The sequence below is a fragment of the Heterodontus francisci genome, chromosome 17 (assembly GCF_036365525.1).
Source record: "Heterodontus francisci isolate sHetFra1 chromosome 17, sHetFra1.hap1, whole genome shotgun sequence".
Taxonomy (NCBI): domain Eukaryota; kingdom Metazoa; phylum Chordata; class Chondrichthyes; order Heterodontiformes; family Heterodontidae; genus Heterodontus; species Heterodontus francisci.
In genome coordinates, this window is record NC_090387.1 from 67,322,329 (window position 1) to 67,337,640 (window position 15,312).

At 42.3% G+C, this 15,312-nt stretch overlaps 1 protein-coding gene across 2 annotated transcripts in view; it reads right to left on the reverse strand.

Annotated features, from left to right (window-relative positions):
• Nucleotides 1-13,985, reverse strand: part of fhod1 (formin homology 2 domain containing 1) — a 386,223-nt gene extending 372,238 nt beyond the window's left edge. Inside the window, exon 1 of one of the 2 annotated variants that reach the window (XM_068049567.1) lies at nucleotides 13,552-13,985. In XM_068049567.1, coding sequence (XP_067905668.1) covers nucleotides 13,552-13,716 — 165 coding nt within the window. In that variant the 5' untranslated portion in view covers nucleotides 13,717-13,985. The remainder of the gene's footprint in view (nucleotides 1-13,551) is intronic. The other variant, XM_068049568.1, reaches the window with a different exon arrangement.
• Between the last annotated feature and the right edge of the window lie 1,327 nt (nucleotides 13,986-15,312).

Genomic DNA, 15,312 nt, shown 5'->3' on the forward strand with positions numbered 1-15,312 from the left:
CAGCAAAATACTTTCTAAATCAAAATAAAGCAACACTGTGTGAAAATTGTACGGGAGCTGTGGAATACAAAATTAAACAGCTGGGTATGCAATTCTTTGTAACTAGGGTGTAGGTGGATCACCACAGCTTTAATAATAAAAAAATAATAATTTACCACATTGCACAACCAAATGCAAGTTACACATTGAGAGCCTCTCACTGAGATGGTGGTGCCGTGGTACTGTCACTGAGCTACTAATCCAGAGGCCCAGGCTAATGTGCCAGGGACATGGGTTCAAATCCCACCATGACAGTTGGTGGAATTAAAATTCAATTAATTAATTAAAATCTGGAATTGAAAGCTAGTCCCAGTAAAGGTGCAATAAAACTACCATTGAATGTCGTAGAAACACATTTGGTTTGCTACCATCTATTAGGGAAGGAAATCTGCCACCTTTACCTGGTCTGGCCTACATGTGACTCCGACCTACAGCAATGTGGTTGACTCTTAACTGCCCTCTGAAATGGCCTTGCAAGCCACTCAGTCGAAGGGTAGTTAGTGATGGGCAACAAATGCTGGCCTTGCCAGCGATGCTCACATCCCATGAAAGAGTAGAAACAATCTGCTGTAGCATTTTTGCACCGGAGCCAAAAGTCTAGCTATCATAAAGTAGTGAGTTGTTACGTGCTCTTTATGTTTTTTGCCACTGTAATCTGTGAAAATGTGGTATTACAGGTTGTTCCACATTATAATGGAGGACATTATTACAAGGAAAGAGAAATGGTTCGACAATGAAAGGACTGAATGCCATTTTGTAAAAAAATGAGACATAAACAGCTTTCAGCAAACTAGCACAATGAAGTCAAATAACAGGTGCAGTCAATGTTAATTTGAGATTTTGCCCCGATCTCACAGCAGCCCTGCATTTAAACACTACACCTGACACTACCTAAATCAATAAGTAGATCTGTTCATCACCACAGTGTTGATTTAATACTGTGTATTTTGTTGTTGATATCCTGATTTTCTTCTCTTTTCTCCTCTCCTGAAGGTGCTGATTCCGCCCCCCCCCCCCCAAGAGTGCAGTTTCACAGGTGCTGGCTTCTGTCCAATAATGAGCCCCAAGTGGCCAATCTTCATGTATCCTGTCCTCCTTCCAACATTCACAAATGCATATTTTCCAGCCAAGGTAAATCAGAAACTGGAAGTGAGACAGACCTTTCCCTTTCATAATTTAAAGGGCCAAAGCATGCCTTTCAACCTCCAATAGAGATCAATTAACTCAGCACAGACCTGGGATCTTCCTGTCTGTATAACACAGCATACACCAAGTGATGTATTTACCATAATGGGAACTGTGTATAGGCTTTTTCATGTTAAAAGATTTGTACATTCAGGATTTAGTATTTTGTGAGGGTTCTCTAGTTAAAACTATAGGATCATCATGGGGATGAACCGCAAACCAGATCTTCATTTTCTAACTATATTTCTAACTTCCAGCAGGTATCTGTGTAATTTGAAGACTTATCCACACACAAGGCAGACAAGAATTTCATACATATAGTAATCCACGAAGAGATCCACACGATTTGATCTTGATGTTGAACTTGTCTCGGTTTTCTATTCTGACTGAGATGTAATCCACCCACTGTTACACAATTCACACGTGCATTTCTCTTTCCTTGTTAACTTGTATGTGTGGTCACAAGCTTTGGTTTTTGGTCAGTAACCATCGCTATACTTTCTTTGACTCAGTGTCATATTCTTTGCAGACCTGTCAGTCAGTTGTTGCCTTTGTTTATCCCTACTACTCTCACTGTCTTGCCAATCACTCCTGCAATTGCTGGGGTACTGCTGCAGAATAACAAAGGAACAAAGGATAATCTCGAGATCACAAATAATTACAAATGAAGGTGGCCATTTTGCTTATCTTCGCTCATCTGCCCTGGATAACACTAAAGTCCTTTCATTGTTGAACCTAATGGTTATTTAATGGGATGAATTTTATTTTGGTGATGGGCCAGATGGTTGGTGGGTGGGGGGTGAACCCCACATTGGCCCTCTGTTGGACTCCCAGCTAAATTCAACAGTGGGCAGATAATTAACTGCCCACCGTTGGGGTTGCTGATCCCTTTAAGGGACAAGAGGGGCGGGGAGGTGGGGGGGGGGGGGGTGGCCCTTTATTGGACCACTTAAGTGGCTTATTTGGCCTTCCAGCAGACTTCCCATTTACCACAGTGCCCGTGGCGGCAAAATGGCACGGGGACAGGACATCAGCCCGATGTTTCAGGTTTCTCATTTGCATTCCAAAGATTGCAGATGTGTGTCCTTCCTAACTCATGCCCTGAATTTGCTTTTTACTATTTCAAACACGTCACCTTGTCCTAGGCTTGCAATTTAGTTTGAAGTATTTTTTAAAAACTTTCCTTTTCCAGTCCCTTAACCATTTTCTATATCTCTGCAAAATCACCTCTTGATCACCTCCTTTCAAGACTGAGCTCAGTTTTCTAACATACAAATGAGGAGGAGTAGGCCACTCAGCCCCTCGAACCTGCTCCGCCATTTAATAAGTTCATGGCTAAAATGATTGCTCCACATTACCAACTACCCCGATAACCTTTCACCCCCTTGCTCATCAAGAATCTGTCTACTTCTGCCTTAAACAACTTCAAAGACTCTGCTTCCAGCACCTTTTTTGAGGAAGATAATTCCAAAGACTCACGACCCTCAGAGAAAAAACTTCTCCTCAGCTCTGTTTTAAATGGGCGACCCCTTATTTTTAAACAGTGACTCCCCCCCCGGTTCTAGATTCTCCCAAAAGGGGAAACATCCTTTCCACATCCACCCTGTCAAGACCCCTCAGGATCTTGTATGTTTCAATCATTTCTCCTTTTACTCCTCTAAATTCCAGCAGATACAAGCCTAGCCTGTCCAATCTTTCCTCATAAGCTAGCCCGCCCATTCCAGGTATTAGTCTAGTAAACCTTCTCTGAACTGCTTCCAATGCATCTACATCCTTTCTTAAATAAGGAGACCAATACTGTGCACAGTACTCCAGATGTGGTCTCACCAATGCCCTGTATAACTGGAGCATAACCTCCCTACTTTTGCATTCAATTCCCCTCAGAACAGACGATAACATTCTACTAGCTTTCCTAACTACATGCTGTACCGGCATACTAACCTTTTGTGATTCATGCACTAGGACACCCAGATCCCTCTGCATCTCAGAGCTCTGCAATCTCACACCATTTAGATAATATGCTTCTTTGGCAGCTTCCTGCCAAAATGGATAACTTTGCATTTTCCCATATTATACTCCATCTGCCAGACTTTTGCCCACTCACTTCACCTATCTATATCCCTTTGTAGCCTCCTTATGTCCTCTTCACAACCTACTTTCTTACCTATCTTTATATCATCAGCAAATTTAGCAACCATACCTTCGGTCCCTTCATCCAAGTCATTTATATAAACTGTAAAAAGTTGAGGCCCCAGCACCGATCCTTGTGGCACACCACTCGTTACATCTTGCCAACCAGAAAATGACCCACTTATGCCTACTCTCTGTTTTCTGTTAGCTAGCCAATCTTCTATCCATGCCAGTATGTTACCCCCTACACCATGAGCTTCAATTCTTTGCAATAACCTTTGATGCACATCTTATCGAATGGCTTCTGGAAATTTAAGTACAATACGTCCACTGGTTCCCCTTTATCCACAGCACATGTAACTCCCTCAAGGAACTCTAAGAAATTGGTTAAACATGATTTCCCTTTCACAAAACCATGTTGACTCTGCCTGATTACCTTGAATATTTCTAAGTGCCCTGCTATAACATCTTTAATAATAGTTTCTAACACTTTCCTTATGACAGATGTTAAGCTGATTGGCCTGTAGTTTCCTGCTTTCTGTCTCCCTTTTTGAATAAAGGAGTTACATTCGCTATTTTCCAGTCTAGTGAAACATTCCCCGAATCTAAGGAATTAAAACTAACGGATCAACTATCTCACTAGCCACTTTTTTTTTTTTAAGACCTTAGGATGAAGTCCATCAGAGCCCGGGGACTTGTCAGCCCACAGCTCCAACAATTTGTTCAGTAACACTTCCCTGGTGATTGTAAATTTTTTTGAGTTCCTCCCTCCCTTCCACTTCCTGATTTATAGCTAATTCTGGGATGTTACTTGTATCCTCTATAGTGAAGACCAATGCAAAATACCTGTTCAATTCACCTGCCATTTCCTTATTATCCAGACTTACTTTCTATAGGACCAACGTTCACTTTGTTAACTCTTTTCTTTTTTAAAATATCTATAGAAACTCTTACTATCTGATTTTACGTTTCTAGCTAGCTTTCTCTCGTACTCTAATTTTACCTTCCTTATCAATCTTTTAGTCAATCTTTGCTGTTTTTTATATTCTGTCCAACCTTCTGACCTGTCTTCCATCTTTGCGCAACTATATGCTTTTTCTTTCAGTTTGATACTATTTTTAACTGTTTTAGTTAACCACGGATGGAGAGTCCCACCCCGCCTTGGAATTTTTTCTCTTGTTGAAATGTATCTAATTCTGTGTATTCTGAAACATCCCCTTAAATGTCTGCCACTGCGTCTCTATTGACCTATCCCATAAGCTAATTTGCCAGTTTACTTTAGCTGGCTCTGCTTTCATGCCCTCATAATTCCCCTTATTTAAGTTTAAAATACTGGTCTTGGACCCACTCTTCTCTCCCTCAAACTGAATGTAAAATTCAATCATATTATGTGATGGTATTTAAAGAAAAAGACTTTTATTTATATCACACCTTTCACAACCTCTGGACATCCTAAAATGCTTTACAGCCAATTAAGAGGATTTTGAAAGGTAGTCACTGTTACAATGAAAGAAACGCAGCAGCCAATTTGGACACAGCAAGATCCCACAAACAGTAATGTGATAATGACCAGATATATTGAATTTGCAATGTTGGTTGAGGGATAAATGTTGGCCAGGATCCTGCCGAGAACTTCCCTGCTTGTCTTTGTATAGTGCCATGGGACTTTTACATCCATCCGAGAGGGCATACAGAGCCTCGGTTCTAACGTCTAATCTGAAAGACAGCAGCTCCGACAGCACAACATTCCAACACTCTATATTTTGTGCTTGCACAGGTGTCTGGAATGAAACTTGAACCTACAACTTTCAGACTCAGAGACAAGAGTACTGCCACTTAGTCATAGTTGACAGCTAGAATCAATACCTCCTGCTACATTGTTCAGAATTGGTAGACAACAAAGCACACAACCTGTAAAAGTCCTCCTGGCAGGGTATTTTTCAAATTGAGGGTAATTGGTGTCACCTATCTTATCATTTTTGTTCTACCAGGTAGGAGGAGGAAAATAAATGGTCTTGGTTTTCTGTAATTCAGCCATTGGTAAAAGATACTCTCATGTTATGAAACTTGGGCGTATTCATCATACAAACTTGGCAAAGCATTACCAAGAAATCTTCCTTATGCGAGAAAAAAGACAAAATGCCTGGCTCCCAATACGATTTCTGTTATACAAAGTACCACAGTAGTGCTGTATTTTAACATTCCAATCATGATGACAGTTATTTTTTTTAGAGGTCAGGCAGGAATGCACCTTTAACACAATATTAGAAGGAATTTATAGTGTCCTGAACTCACCCCAACCACAGCAGATGATTTTGCCTTTTTCTCTTTATTTTTATTTGACCACCTCCAGCAATGAGAAAAGAACCTCAAACAACAACTTATATTTATATAGCATCTGAAACGTAATAAAATGTCCCAAGGTGCTTCACAGGAGCATTATAAAACAAAGTAGGACACCAAGCAAAAAAAAGGAGATATTAGGTCAGATGACCAAAAGTTTGATCAAAGCAAATAGTTTTAAGGAGCGTCTTAAAGGATGAAAGTGAGGTGGAGAGAGGTGTGGGGAGGATGTTCCAGAGCTTTGGGCCTCGGAAACTGAGGTCCTGGCTACCAATGGTGGAGCGATTAAAATCAGGGATGCACAAGAGGCCAGAATTAGAGGAGCGCCAATATCTTGGAGGATTGTGGGACTGGACGTAATTACAGTGATAGGGAGGGGCGAGGCCATGGAAGGATTTCAAAACAAGGATGAGAATTTTAAAATCAAGATGTTGCTTGACCAGGAGCCTGTGTAGTTCAGCGAGCACAGGGGTGATAAGGGAACGGGACATTGGCAGCAGAGTTTTGGATGACCTCAAGTTTACAGAGAGTAGAATGTGATCGAGCAGCCAGGAGTGCATTGGAATAGTCAAGTCTTGAGGTAAAAAAGGCACTAATGAGGGTTTCAGCAGCAGATGAGCTGAGACAGGGGTGGCTGGGTGATGTTACAGAGCTGGAAGTAGGCGGTCTTAGTGGTGGCATGAATAGGAGGTCAAAAGCTCATCTCGGGGTCAAATGTGACACCAAGGTTGCAAACAGACTGGCTTAATCTCAGAGTGTTGCCAGAGAGAGGGATGCAGTCAGTAGCTAGTGTTACCACCAGGTGATAAAGGTGTCTCGGGGTCTTTTACTGTCATCACCTGGTCTTATTGTAACAGGATTTAATTTTAAACACATTGTGTTCTGAGCTCCCCCTTTGGTGAATCCTTGTTCACAGCTTTCCAATTATGGCAAAGAAGTGAGCACACCAGGTTTTCTGAGGTTTAAAGAAGAAAAGTGAAATTTATTAAACCTTAAACTTAAACTCCAATTTGGTTAACGCCTACAGATACACACCCCTCCCCATGCTAGCATGCACACATGATACGTACATGCGAATACAGATAGAAAAGAGAAGAAAAATAAAATGGAGAGGTTTGAGGCAATCCCTGAAGAGAGTTTTTTTTTTAAACTGTGCTTCAAGATTGCTGTAGGGTCCTTGATTGTAGGTAGTCTTGCTTTTCGTTGGGCCCAGTATTCTTCTTAAACCTTGTTCACAGTAGGAGACTTTTCTCTCTTGGGTTCATATGTCTTCAATGGTGTCTGAAGCTGGTGAGAGCGAGATGAGAGAAGACAGGGGAGAGGTCTTTTCCAGTCCAGGAGCAAACAGCTTTTTGATTTCAAACTCCTTGTTGGAAGTTCAAATTCAAAAAACTCCAACAGTTAGTCATGTGTCCCAAACCAGGGTCCGACCACATCTGTTTGTGTATTCAGTCGTCTTAGCAGATAACCTGGAATGCTAGCCTTTCCAGCTTCAACGTCTGGTAATCAAAAGTCCATTGTGGATTAAATTGGAGCAGGGAATTGTCCCTTTGTCCTTTGAAGTACTGTCAGTTTACATGCTAATGTCTCGCTCCAGCCAAAGTCTCCAATTGTTTTTTAAAGCAAGTTCTTTCTTCACCAACAACAGTCCAAAATCAATGTTCACGTGGCAAAATTAATTTTCCTCATTCTTGGCAGGTGCAGGGCTTGCCTGACACTAGGGAAACAGAGTTTGGAACAGAGACCAAAAACAATAGCTTCAGTCTTCCCAATATTTAATTGAGGACATTTCTGGATGTCGGATAAGCAGTCTGACAATTTAGCAACAGTGAAGGCGTTGAGAGCAATGGTGGTCAGGTAGAGCTGAGTGTCATCAGCATACACGTGAAAACTAACACTGTGCTTTCAGATGATGTCGCCAAGGGGCAGCAAATAGATAAGAAATAGGAGGGGGCCAAGGATAGATTCTTGGGGGACACCGCAGCGCGGGAGCAGGAAAAGAATCCATTGTCACAGTCACATAGGATGCCATTTGTGATTTGATAAGAGCTGCTTTGGCACTGAGGCAGGGCGGAAATCTGATTGCAGGAATTCAAACATGAGCTTCGGGAAAGATGGGAATGTATATGGAAGGCAACAACACATTTAAGGACTTTGGAGAGGGAAGTGAGGTTAGAGATGGGATGGTAGTTTGCAAGGGTGGGAGATTTAAAGAAGACAGGGACAATACCTGAAGAGAGAGGCAAAAAAGGAAGGTGTGTGATAGGGCAGAGGCCAGGAGAGATTAAATAACAAAGCTGTCATGGGACAAAGGCAAAGAGTGTGTTAATGTTTGTGGTGAAAGACAAAACATTAATCCAGAGACAGTGCTAATAGCAGAGTAATGAGTAACTCTGTCCACATGAAAAAACAGGCACATAGTTAAAAACATAAAATAAAATAAAAAAGAAAAATATATTAAAAAAGCCAGTTATGCTCGGAAATTGTTGAACTCAAGGTAGGGTCAGTGAGACTGTAGAGTGTCTAATCGAAAGATCAGGTGCTGCTCCTCGAGCTTGTGTTGATGTTCACTGGAACACTGCAGCAGGCCAAGGACAGAAATGGGGACATGACAGCAGGGGGCTGTATTGAAATGGTAGGCAACCTGAAGCTCAAGGTCATGCTTTCGGACTGAGTGGAGGTGTTCTAAAAAGCTGTCACCCAATCTGCGTTTGGTCTCCCCAATGTAGAGGAGACCACATTGTGAGCAGCGAATACAGTATACTAAATTGAAGGAAGTACAAGTAAATCACTGTTTCACCTGGAAGTAGTGTTTGGGGCCTTGAATGGTAAGGAAAGAGGAGGTAAAAGGGCAGGTATTACACCTCCTGTGATTGCATGGGAAGGTACCGTGGGAAGGGGACGAGGTGTCAGGAATGATGGAGGAGTGGACCAGAGTGTCGCGGAGCGAACAATCCTGTTGGAATGCTGACAGGGGACGGGAAGGGAAGATGTGTTTGGCGGTGGCATCACGCTGGAGGTGGCAGAAATGGCGGAGGATGATCCTTTGGATGTGTAAGCTGGTGGGGTGGTAAGTGAGGACAAGTGTCGCAGTTCTGCGAGGGAGGGAAAGGGGTGAGGGCAGAAGTGCGGGAAATAGGTCGGACACAGCTGAGGGCCCTGTCAACCACAGTGGGGAGGGGGGGATCCTTGATTGAGGAAAAAGGAGGACATGTCAGAAGTGCAGTCGTGGAAGGTTGCATCATCAGAACAGATGCATCAGAGACGGAGAAACTGGGAGAATGGGATGGAGTTCTTACAGGAAATGGGGTGTCAGGAAGTGTAGTCAAGGTAGTCGTGGAAGTTGGTGGGCTTATAATGGATATTAGTAGACAACCTATCCCCAGAGATGGAGACAGAGAAGTCAAGGAAGGGAAGGGAATTGTTGGAGATAGACCATGTATAGGTGAGAGAAGGGTGGAAATTGGAAGCAAAGTTGATGAAGTTTTCCAGTTCGGGCGAGAGCAGGAAGCAGCACCAATAGTTATCAATGTACTGGAAAAAGAGGTGAGGGAGGGCCCCCCCCCCCTCCCAGAGTAGGACTGGAACGAGGAATATTTAGTATGCTGTTTTCGCTGCTCACAACGTGGTCTCCTCTACATTGGGGAGACCAAACGCAGATCAGGTGACCGCTTTGCAGAACACATCCGCTCAGTCTGAAAGCATGACCCCAAGCTTCCAGTTGCTGGCCATTTCAACACAGACTCCTGCTCACATATCTGTCCTGGGATTGCTGCAGTGTTCCAGTGAACATCAACGCAAGCTCGAGGAACAGCATCTCATTTACCGATTAGGCACACTACAGCCTGTTGGACTGAACATTGAGCTCAATCATTTCAGAGCATGATGGGGCCCCCCCCCCCATTTTATTTTTAGTTTTTAAAAAATTTTAATTTGTTTATTTTATTTTAATTTGTTTCATCATTTTTTTTTACCATGTGCCTACCCACTGTTTCTTTTCATGTTTGTGCTTTGGACCAGGGCTGTTCATTGTTCTGTCAATTAACACCCTCTCTGCACTAACACTTTGTCTTTCAGCACACCATTAACATATCGTTTGCCTTTGCTTCATGACCTTCTTGTCAGTTATTCTCTGTGACCCTGTCCTATCAACACCTTGCCTTTTGTTATTTCTTGCCCCAACCCTGCTTTATTTGCTTAAAACCTACTACATTCCTAACATTTGCTAGTTCTGATGAAGGGTCACTGACCTGCTTCTCTCTCCACAGATGCTGCCAGACCTGCTGAGTATTTCCAGCATTTCTTGTTTTTAATTTAAAATCAATGTTCATGACAAAATTAATGTGCCTCCTTCTTGGCAGGTGGGGACTAGCATGACACACCTAACTTAAGTGAATATTTATTAAATAAGTATTGCTAAAGTAAACTTCAGAATGTAACTACAAACTTTGATTCAAGTTTGTGAACTTATTGACTTAGTGGAGAGTATATTTTAGGGAGACTGAGGGCTTAGATCTGTTCCATCACATGGCTGACTCAATTCTAGATCTCAGTCGTCACCACTTGCATCATTTCAGAGATCCCTCCACAAATGGCAGCATCAACTGAGTAAATCATATCTTCCACGTGCTGGGATTTGGTTTCACCCCATATATCCAAACATTGAACAGGGACTATGGGCTAGAAGATGGCTGGCGAGATTTTCCCTTCCTTATTTCAGGGAGGCAGGGGCCAACTGTACCACTCCCACTGGCGTTGATTAACTCACCACAGGTCAGTGATTGAAGCCAAGACTTTTCTGGCCTTTTCTGGACGATTTCTAGCAGAGCACTCTAAAGAGCTTCTAAGGAACTAATCAGATCATCACTAACTGATACTCAGTTCTCAGTACACACGTTAGACACAATGAAGAGGGTGGGAAGATATAATCAATTTGGTGAAAATATCACTAATTTAATGAGGGAATCATTTTGTGGGTAGATTTGTCGACAATTTCCAGAAGAGCTTGGTTGAAGCACTTCATTTCAGATGCCAATTTGCAACTGGGTACCCACCTCCCTGAGCAGAGAGGTCAATACATTTGCCTAATTCAAAAATATTTGGTAGAAGGATTAGAGGAGAGTTGAGGAGAAATATTTTCACCCAGAGGGTGGTGGGGTTATGAACACACTGCCTGAAAGGGTTGTAGAGGCAGAAACCCTCACTGTATTTTAAAAGTACTTGTGTATGCACTTGAAGCGCTAAAACAACAACTTATATTTATAAAGTGCCTTTAACGTAATAAAATGTCCCAAGGTGCTTCACAGAAGCATTGCAAAACAAAATATGACAGGGCCTGTAACCTACAAGGCTATTGGACGCAAGAGCTGGAAAGCAAAATTAGGTTGGATAGTTCTTTTTTTGGCCAGCACAGGCACAATGGGCCAGGTTGCCTCCTTCTGTGCTGTAAATTTTCTGTTTCTGTGTTTCTTAAAGTCAATACAGAACTTTACTAACTCTGTGCTCTCCTCTGGTCATGGGACAGTAGAGGCCAGCATGCACGTTTAAACACACACCCTTTGGCCTCTAACTACCAGTGACAGAACAGTCAGCTCTTTTCTAACTTTAGAAATTTAAAGGCAGTTCATTTAGCTTTATAGTGGTTACAATGATACCAAAGTCGAGGCTATCGCCTCTGGGTATGTTCACATTTATCGTGTCTGACTCCAGTTATACTGACCAACTTACATCAGCGTAACATAGAAACCACTTAGCTGCAATACAAGGCGTAAACTGTGTGAAGGTTATAAATTAGTCTTGAGGACACTGTTTATGGATTCACAAACATACTGATGTTACAGAGTAGCTAATTATAGAGGAGAACTAATGACAGAAAGTCACTGGTCAGGGATTGAAAAGGGGTGGGCAGAAAAGCAAAAGGTATTATATCAGGAGACAAAGCACTGCATCATATAGTTGAGGGACACGTAATCACACTTCACAGCAAGTCTACATACGCAACCATTTTATCATGGGAAGGTACCATGAACCACACGTATTCTCAGGAGGTGAGTGAGGGGAGTCACCTTGGCTATTCCCAATTACCTCCTACGTACTGAACAAAACTGTCAAAAGCCTGGAAGCCGGTGATATTCTCTCCTCCAGTACAGTGCACAGAGACCTATAGACATGAAAAAGACTTAAATTTATACAGTGCATTTCATGACCACAGGATGTCCCAAAGTGCTTTACAGCCAATGAAGTACTTTCTAAGCAGTCACCATTATTATGTCAGAAATGCAGCAGCCAATTTGCACTCAGCAAGGTCCCAGAAATAGCAATGAACAGATAAACTGTTTTCGTGACATTGGTTGAGTGATAAATATCGGCCCGGACACTGGGAAACTCCACTCCTAGTCTCCAAATAGTGTCTTGGGATCTTTTACGTCCATCCGAGAGGACAGACGGGGCTTCGGTTTAACATGTCACCTGAACAACACCTCTGACAGAGCTGCCAGCTGAGAATATGTGCTCAAGTCTCTAGAGTGGGACTAGAACTCACAACCTTCTGACTCAGAGGCACGAGTGCTACCAATGAGCCACAAAACCTAACAAAGCATTTTAAAATCAGGGAGAATGCTTTAGAGCAAGAGCTTAAAAGGGCCAGCAGCATGGAAGCGAATTTACAGGAAAGCAATGGTTTTCCCACCAATGTCATTCACTTGACAACACTGCCTGTAGGGTAATGTGGTTACAGTAGATTACAATATGTGCCAAACTGCCCAAATGTTCACTATATGGTTATCATACATATTCCTGTCCTGCATATCAGCATTGAGCCAGGAAGTGACCAATCTAGCCCTGCCACTCAAACGGAAAATAAAACATTGGTGTGGAACTGGAGTCACCAGGAAAGGACAGCAGGCTTCCTTCCTGAAAAGGACATTAGCAAAAAAGTTGGGATTTTACAACAATTCAACAGCTTCATGGTCAATTTTATGGATAACAAAATGAATTTAAATTCAGGCATGAGGCATGGTGCAATCCAACATCCTACTGTCCCATGCGCTATTCTAGTCCATAGTTTCAACAACACATACACAGGATCTTAAATGCTAATTATTACCAGAAAGTTTAAGTGACATTAGCAAGTTGGTGCTGACGTCACAAGGAGACAATTCCAACTATCACTACTGGGGGGACATTTGATTTCAGCGATCAGTCCTCAATGTACAAACGTTAATATGTTTTTAAAAAGTTACACAATCATCTTGGAGAGCAAAAAATCCTTCAAATGACACAACAAAGCCATACATTCCAACATGGCCCATGGGAGAAATTGTAAAAGAATTGAGGTCCCCCACAGTCGCCACAAGAATACCCTTTGAATAGCTTGAAAGATGTTGTTTGCTGGCACCTTTGAAATGGTAATTACACATTCCTGTGTCCCCAATCTATTTTAAATGTCTGAGGAGGGGACAAGGTCCCTTTAATGTCTCAAGTGTTTATGGACATTGGGGCTACTTTATTGTTCAAAAGAACTGATGAGAGGAAGTCACTTTTGAAATTCAAATCGGATGACATATTTTTCACATTATTTGAGGATGTACGACTTTTGGTTTTGTTCTCGGATTGACAGCGAAAGAACCTCAGTCAGAAAGTTGAGCCCCCTGAGGCTAGGATTAGGCCCCTTTCCCCCAGCCAGGCACACCTGTGGGGAAGAGCAGTTTTACTGCAACACTATATTAGCTGGGGAAGAGGAATGCAATTTTTAAAACGTCGTTAAACAGTTTGGATTTTTATCTAACAAAAACAGGAACACCAACCATGAGACAGCTTCTCGCCTCAGGCAATGAAGTAGCTGAAAAGACTTACCTTCAGTGGGGAGTCCAGCAGCTTGTGAACTCCTGCCACTTGGGCTATTAAAGGGATAGTTTCATAGAAGTTATAAGTCGGCGGTCTCCTGGGCTCGGGAAAGTTGGTGCAAACGAACGGGTCCATGTCATCCAGATACTGCACTCTGCACGTTATAGTCGCCATGGTTCCGAACTCAGAATCCTGCTCCTCTTCACACAGCAAAGAAAACAAGTTGTAAAAGTGCACACACTTGGAGAAAAGTTGTTGGCGAGTGGCAGTGCCGAGGTTAAGCTGAAGTTGACGTGATTCCACGCTGTATCCCTGAAGCAGATGTTACATTCAGACTCAAACTTCGACGCAACCAGGAAGTAGAGTGAGTCAGCCAGCAGCTTAAAGGGGGAATGGCTGGCAGTACATGTGTGTCACCGGCTCTACTCAACCTCTTACAACTCAGGAATCTGCCAGATGCTATTTTTAATTTCTTTAGCTTGTTGCTATTATGGTCGTTAGTCTGAAAATAAACAACAACCTGTTGTGTTCCCAGCACTGGCGTAAATATTGAATCATGGGCAGCAGAGAGATCTGAAGAATATCCCCGCAAGGCGGTTACATTTATTTGCATTTAAGCTCTATTTCGTAATTGAAACTTCACTTGGTGCTGAGTGAGTCCTGCATTCTCCGGGGTGCGATCTATCAAATGAGACAATGACATTGCAGGTTAGAGTGAGCGGAGTGGATGTACAATAGGAAGAGATGTTGGGAATTCTCCTCGTATCCTGCCCAACATTCCCCCCCCCTTAACCAACAGTACCAAAAACAGTTAAGAAGGGTCACTGACCCGAAACGTTAACTCTGCTTCTCTTTCCACAGATGCTGCCAGACCTGCTGAGTGAATCCAGCATTTCTTGTTTTTGTACCAAAAACAGATTCACTGATCATCCACCTATTGATCTCTGTGGGATCTTACTCTGTACACAATATTTCCCCACGTAACTGCGTCTAAAAGTAATTTGATGTATATGAAGCACCCTGTGAGATTTCGAAGACATGATGGGGAGCTAGAGAAATTCAACTTTTTTCAGTTTCGTACTATTTTTAAGTAGATATCAATATAGAGACTATGATGAGAATGCCGCTGCTTTGGATATTTATTGTCAGATATCCCGCCTTTCACCTCTCTCCAGAAATGACTGGTCATCTTTATATGTCCATTATGAAAATAAATTTAAAATTTAAGCACAATGGCCCTCCACACCTCTTCCCCCCAAGAATATTTAACGCTGATTACTGGTATTTATCACAGAGCTCATTTAAGCTTCAAACTCCACGACTTTTAAGTTTTTTTAAAAAAGGTAACCATCATGGGTTTGGAGCCTTACTGCCACATTTTGTTTTATTTCCAAAATATACTTTATTCATAAAAATCTGTAAAAAAAAATACATTACCAAACAGTTTCAAACAGCACCAAGTCAAAAAATACAAACAGTGCAAAGGAGGTCCGTTTGCTTCATTACAATCATGAGTTGCCTCACAACCCTTCCATTTCATATTTGTCATGCCAATTACATTTTTACATTTTACAGCAAATGAAAATTTTCCCGATACAGTTCGAGGGGTTTCTCATGGATCCAGCCCCTCAGTTCAGCTTGGTGGGGGGACCTTACACAGTGGTCTTTCCCCATTGAGCCTCTGCTGTCAAAATGTCCTGTTCATGACACACAGCAGCCTTGGTTGTCCCGCTGAATACGAGTCATTACTGGGAAGGTCTTATAGTTTCA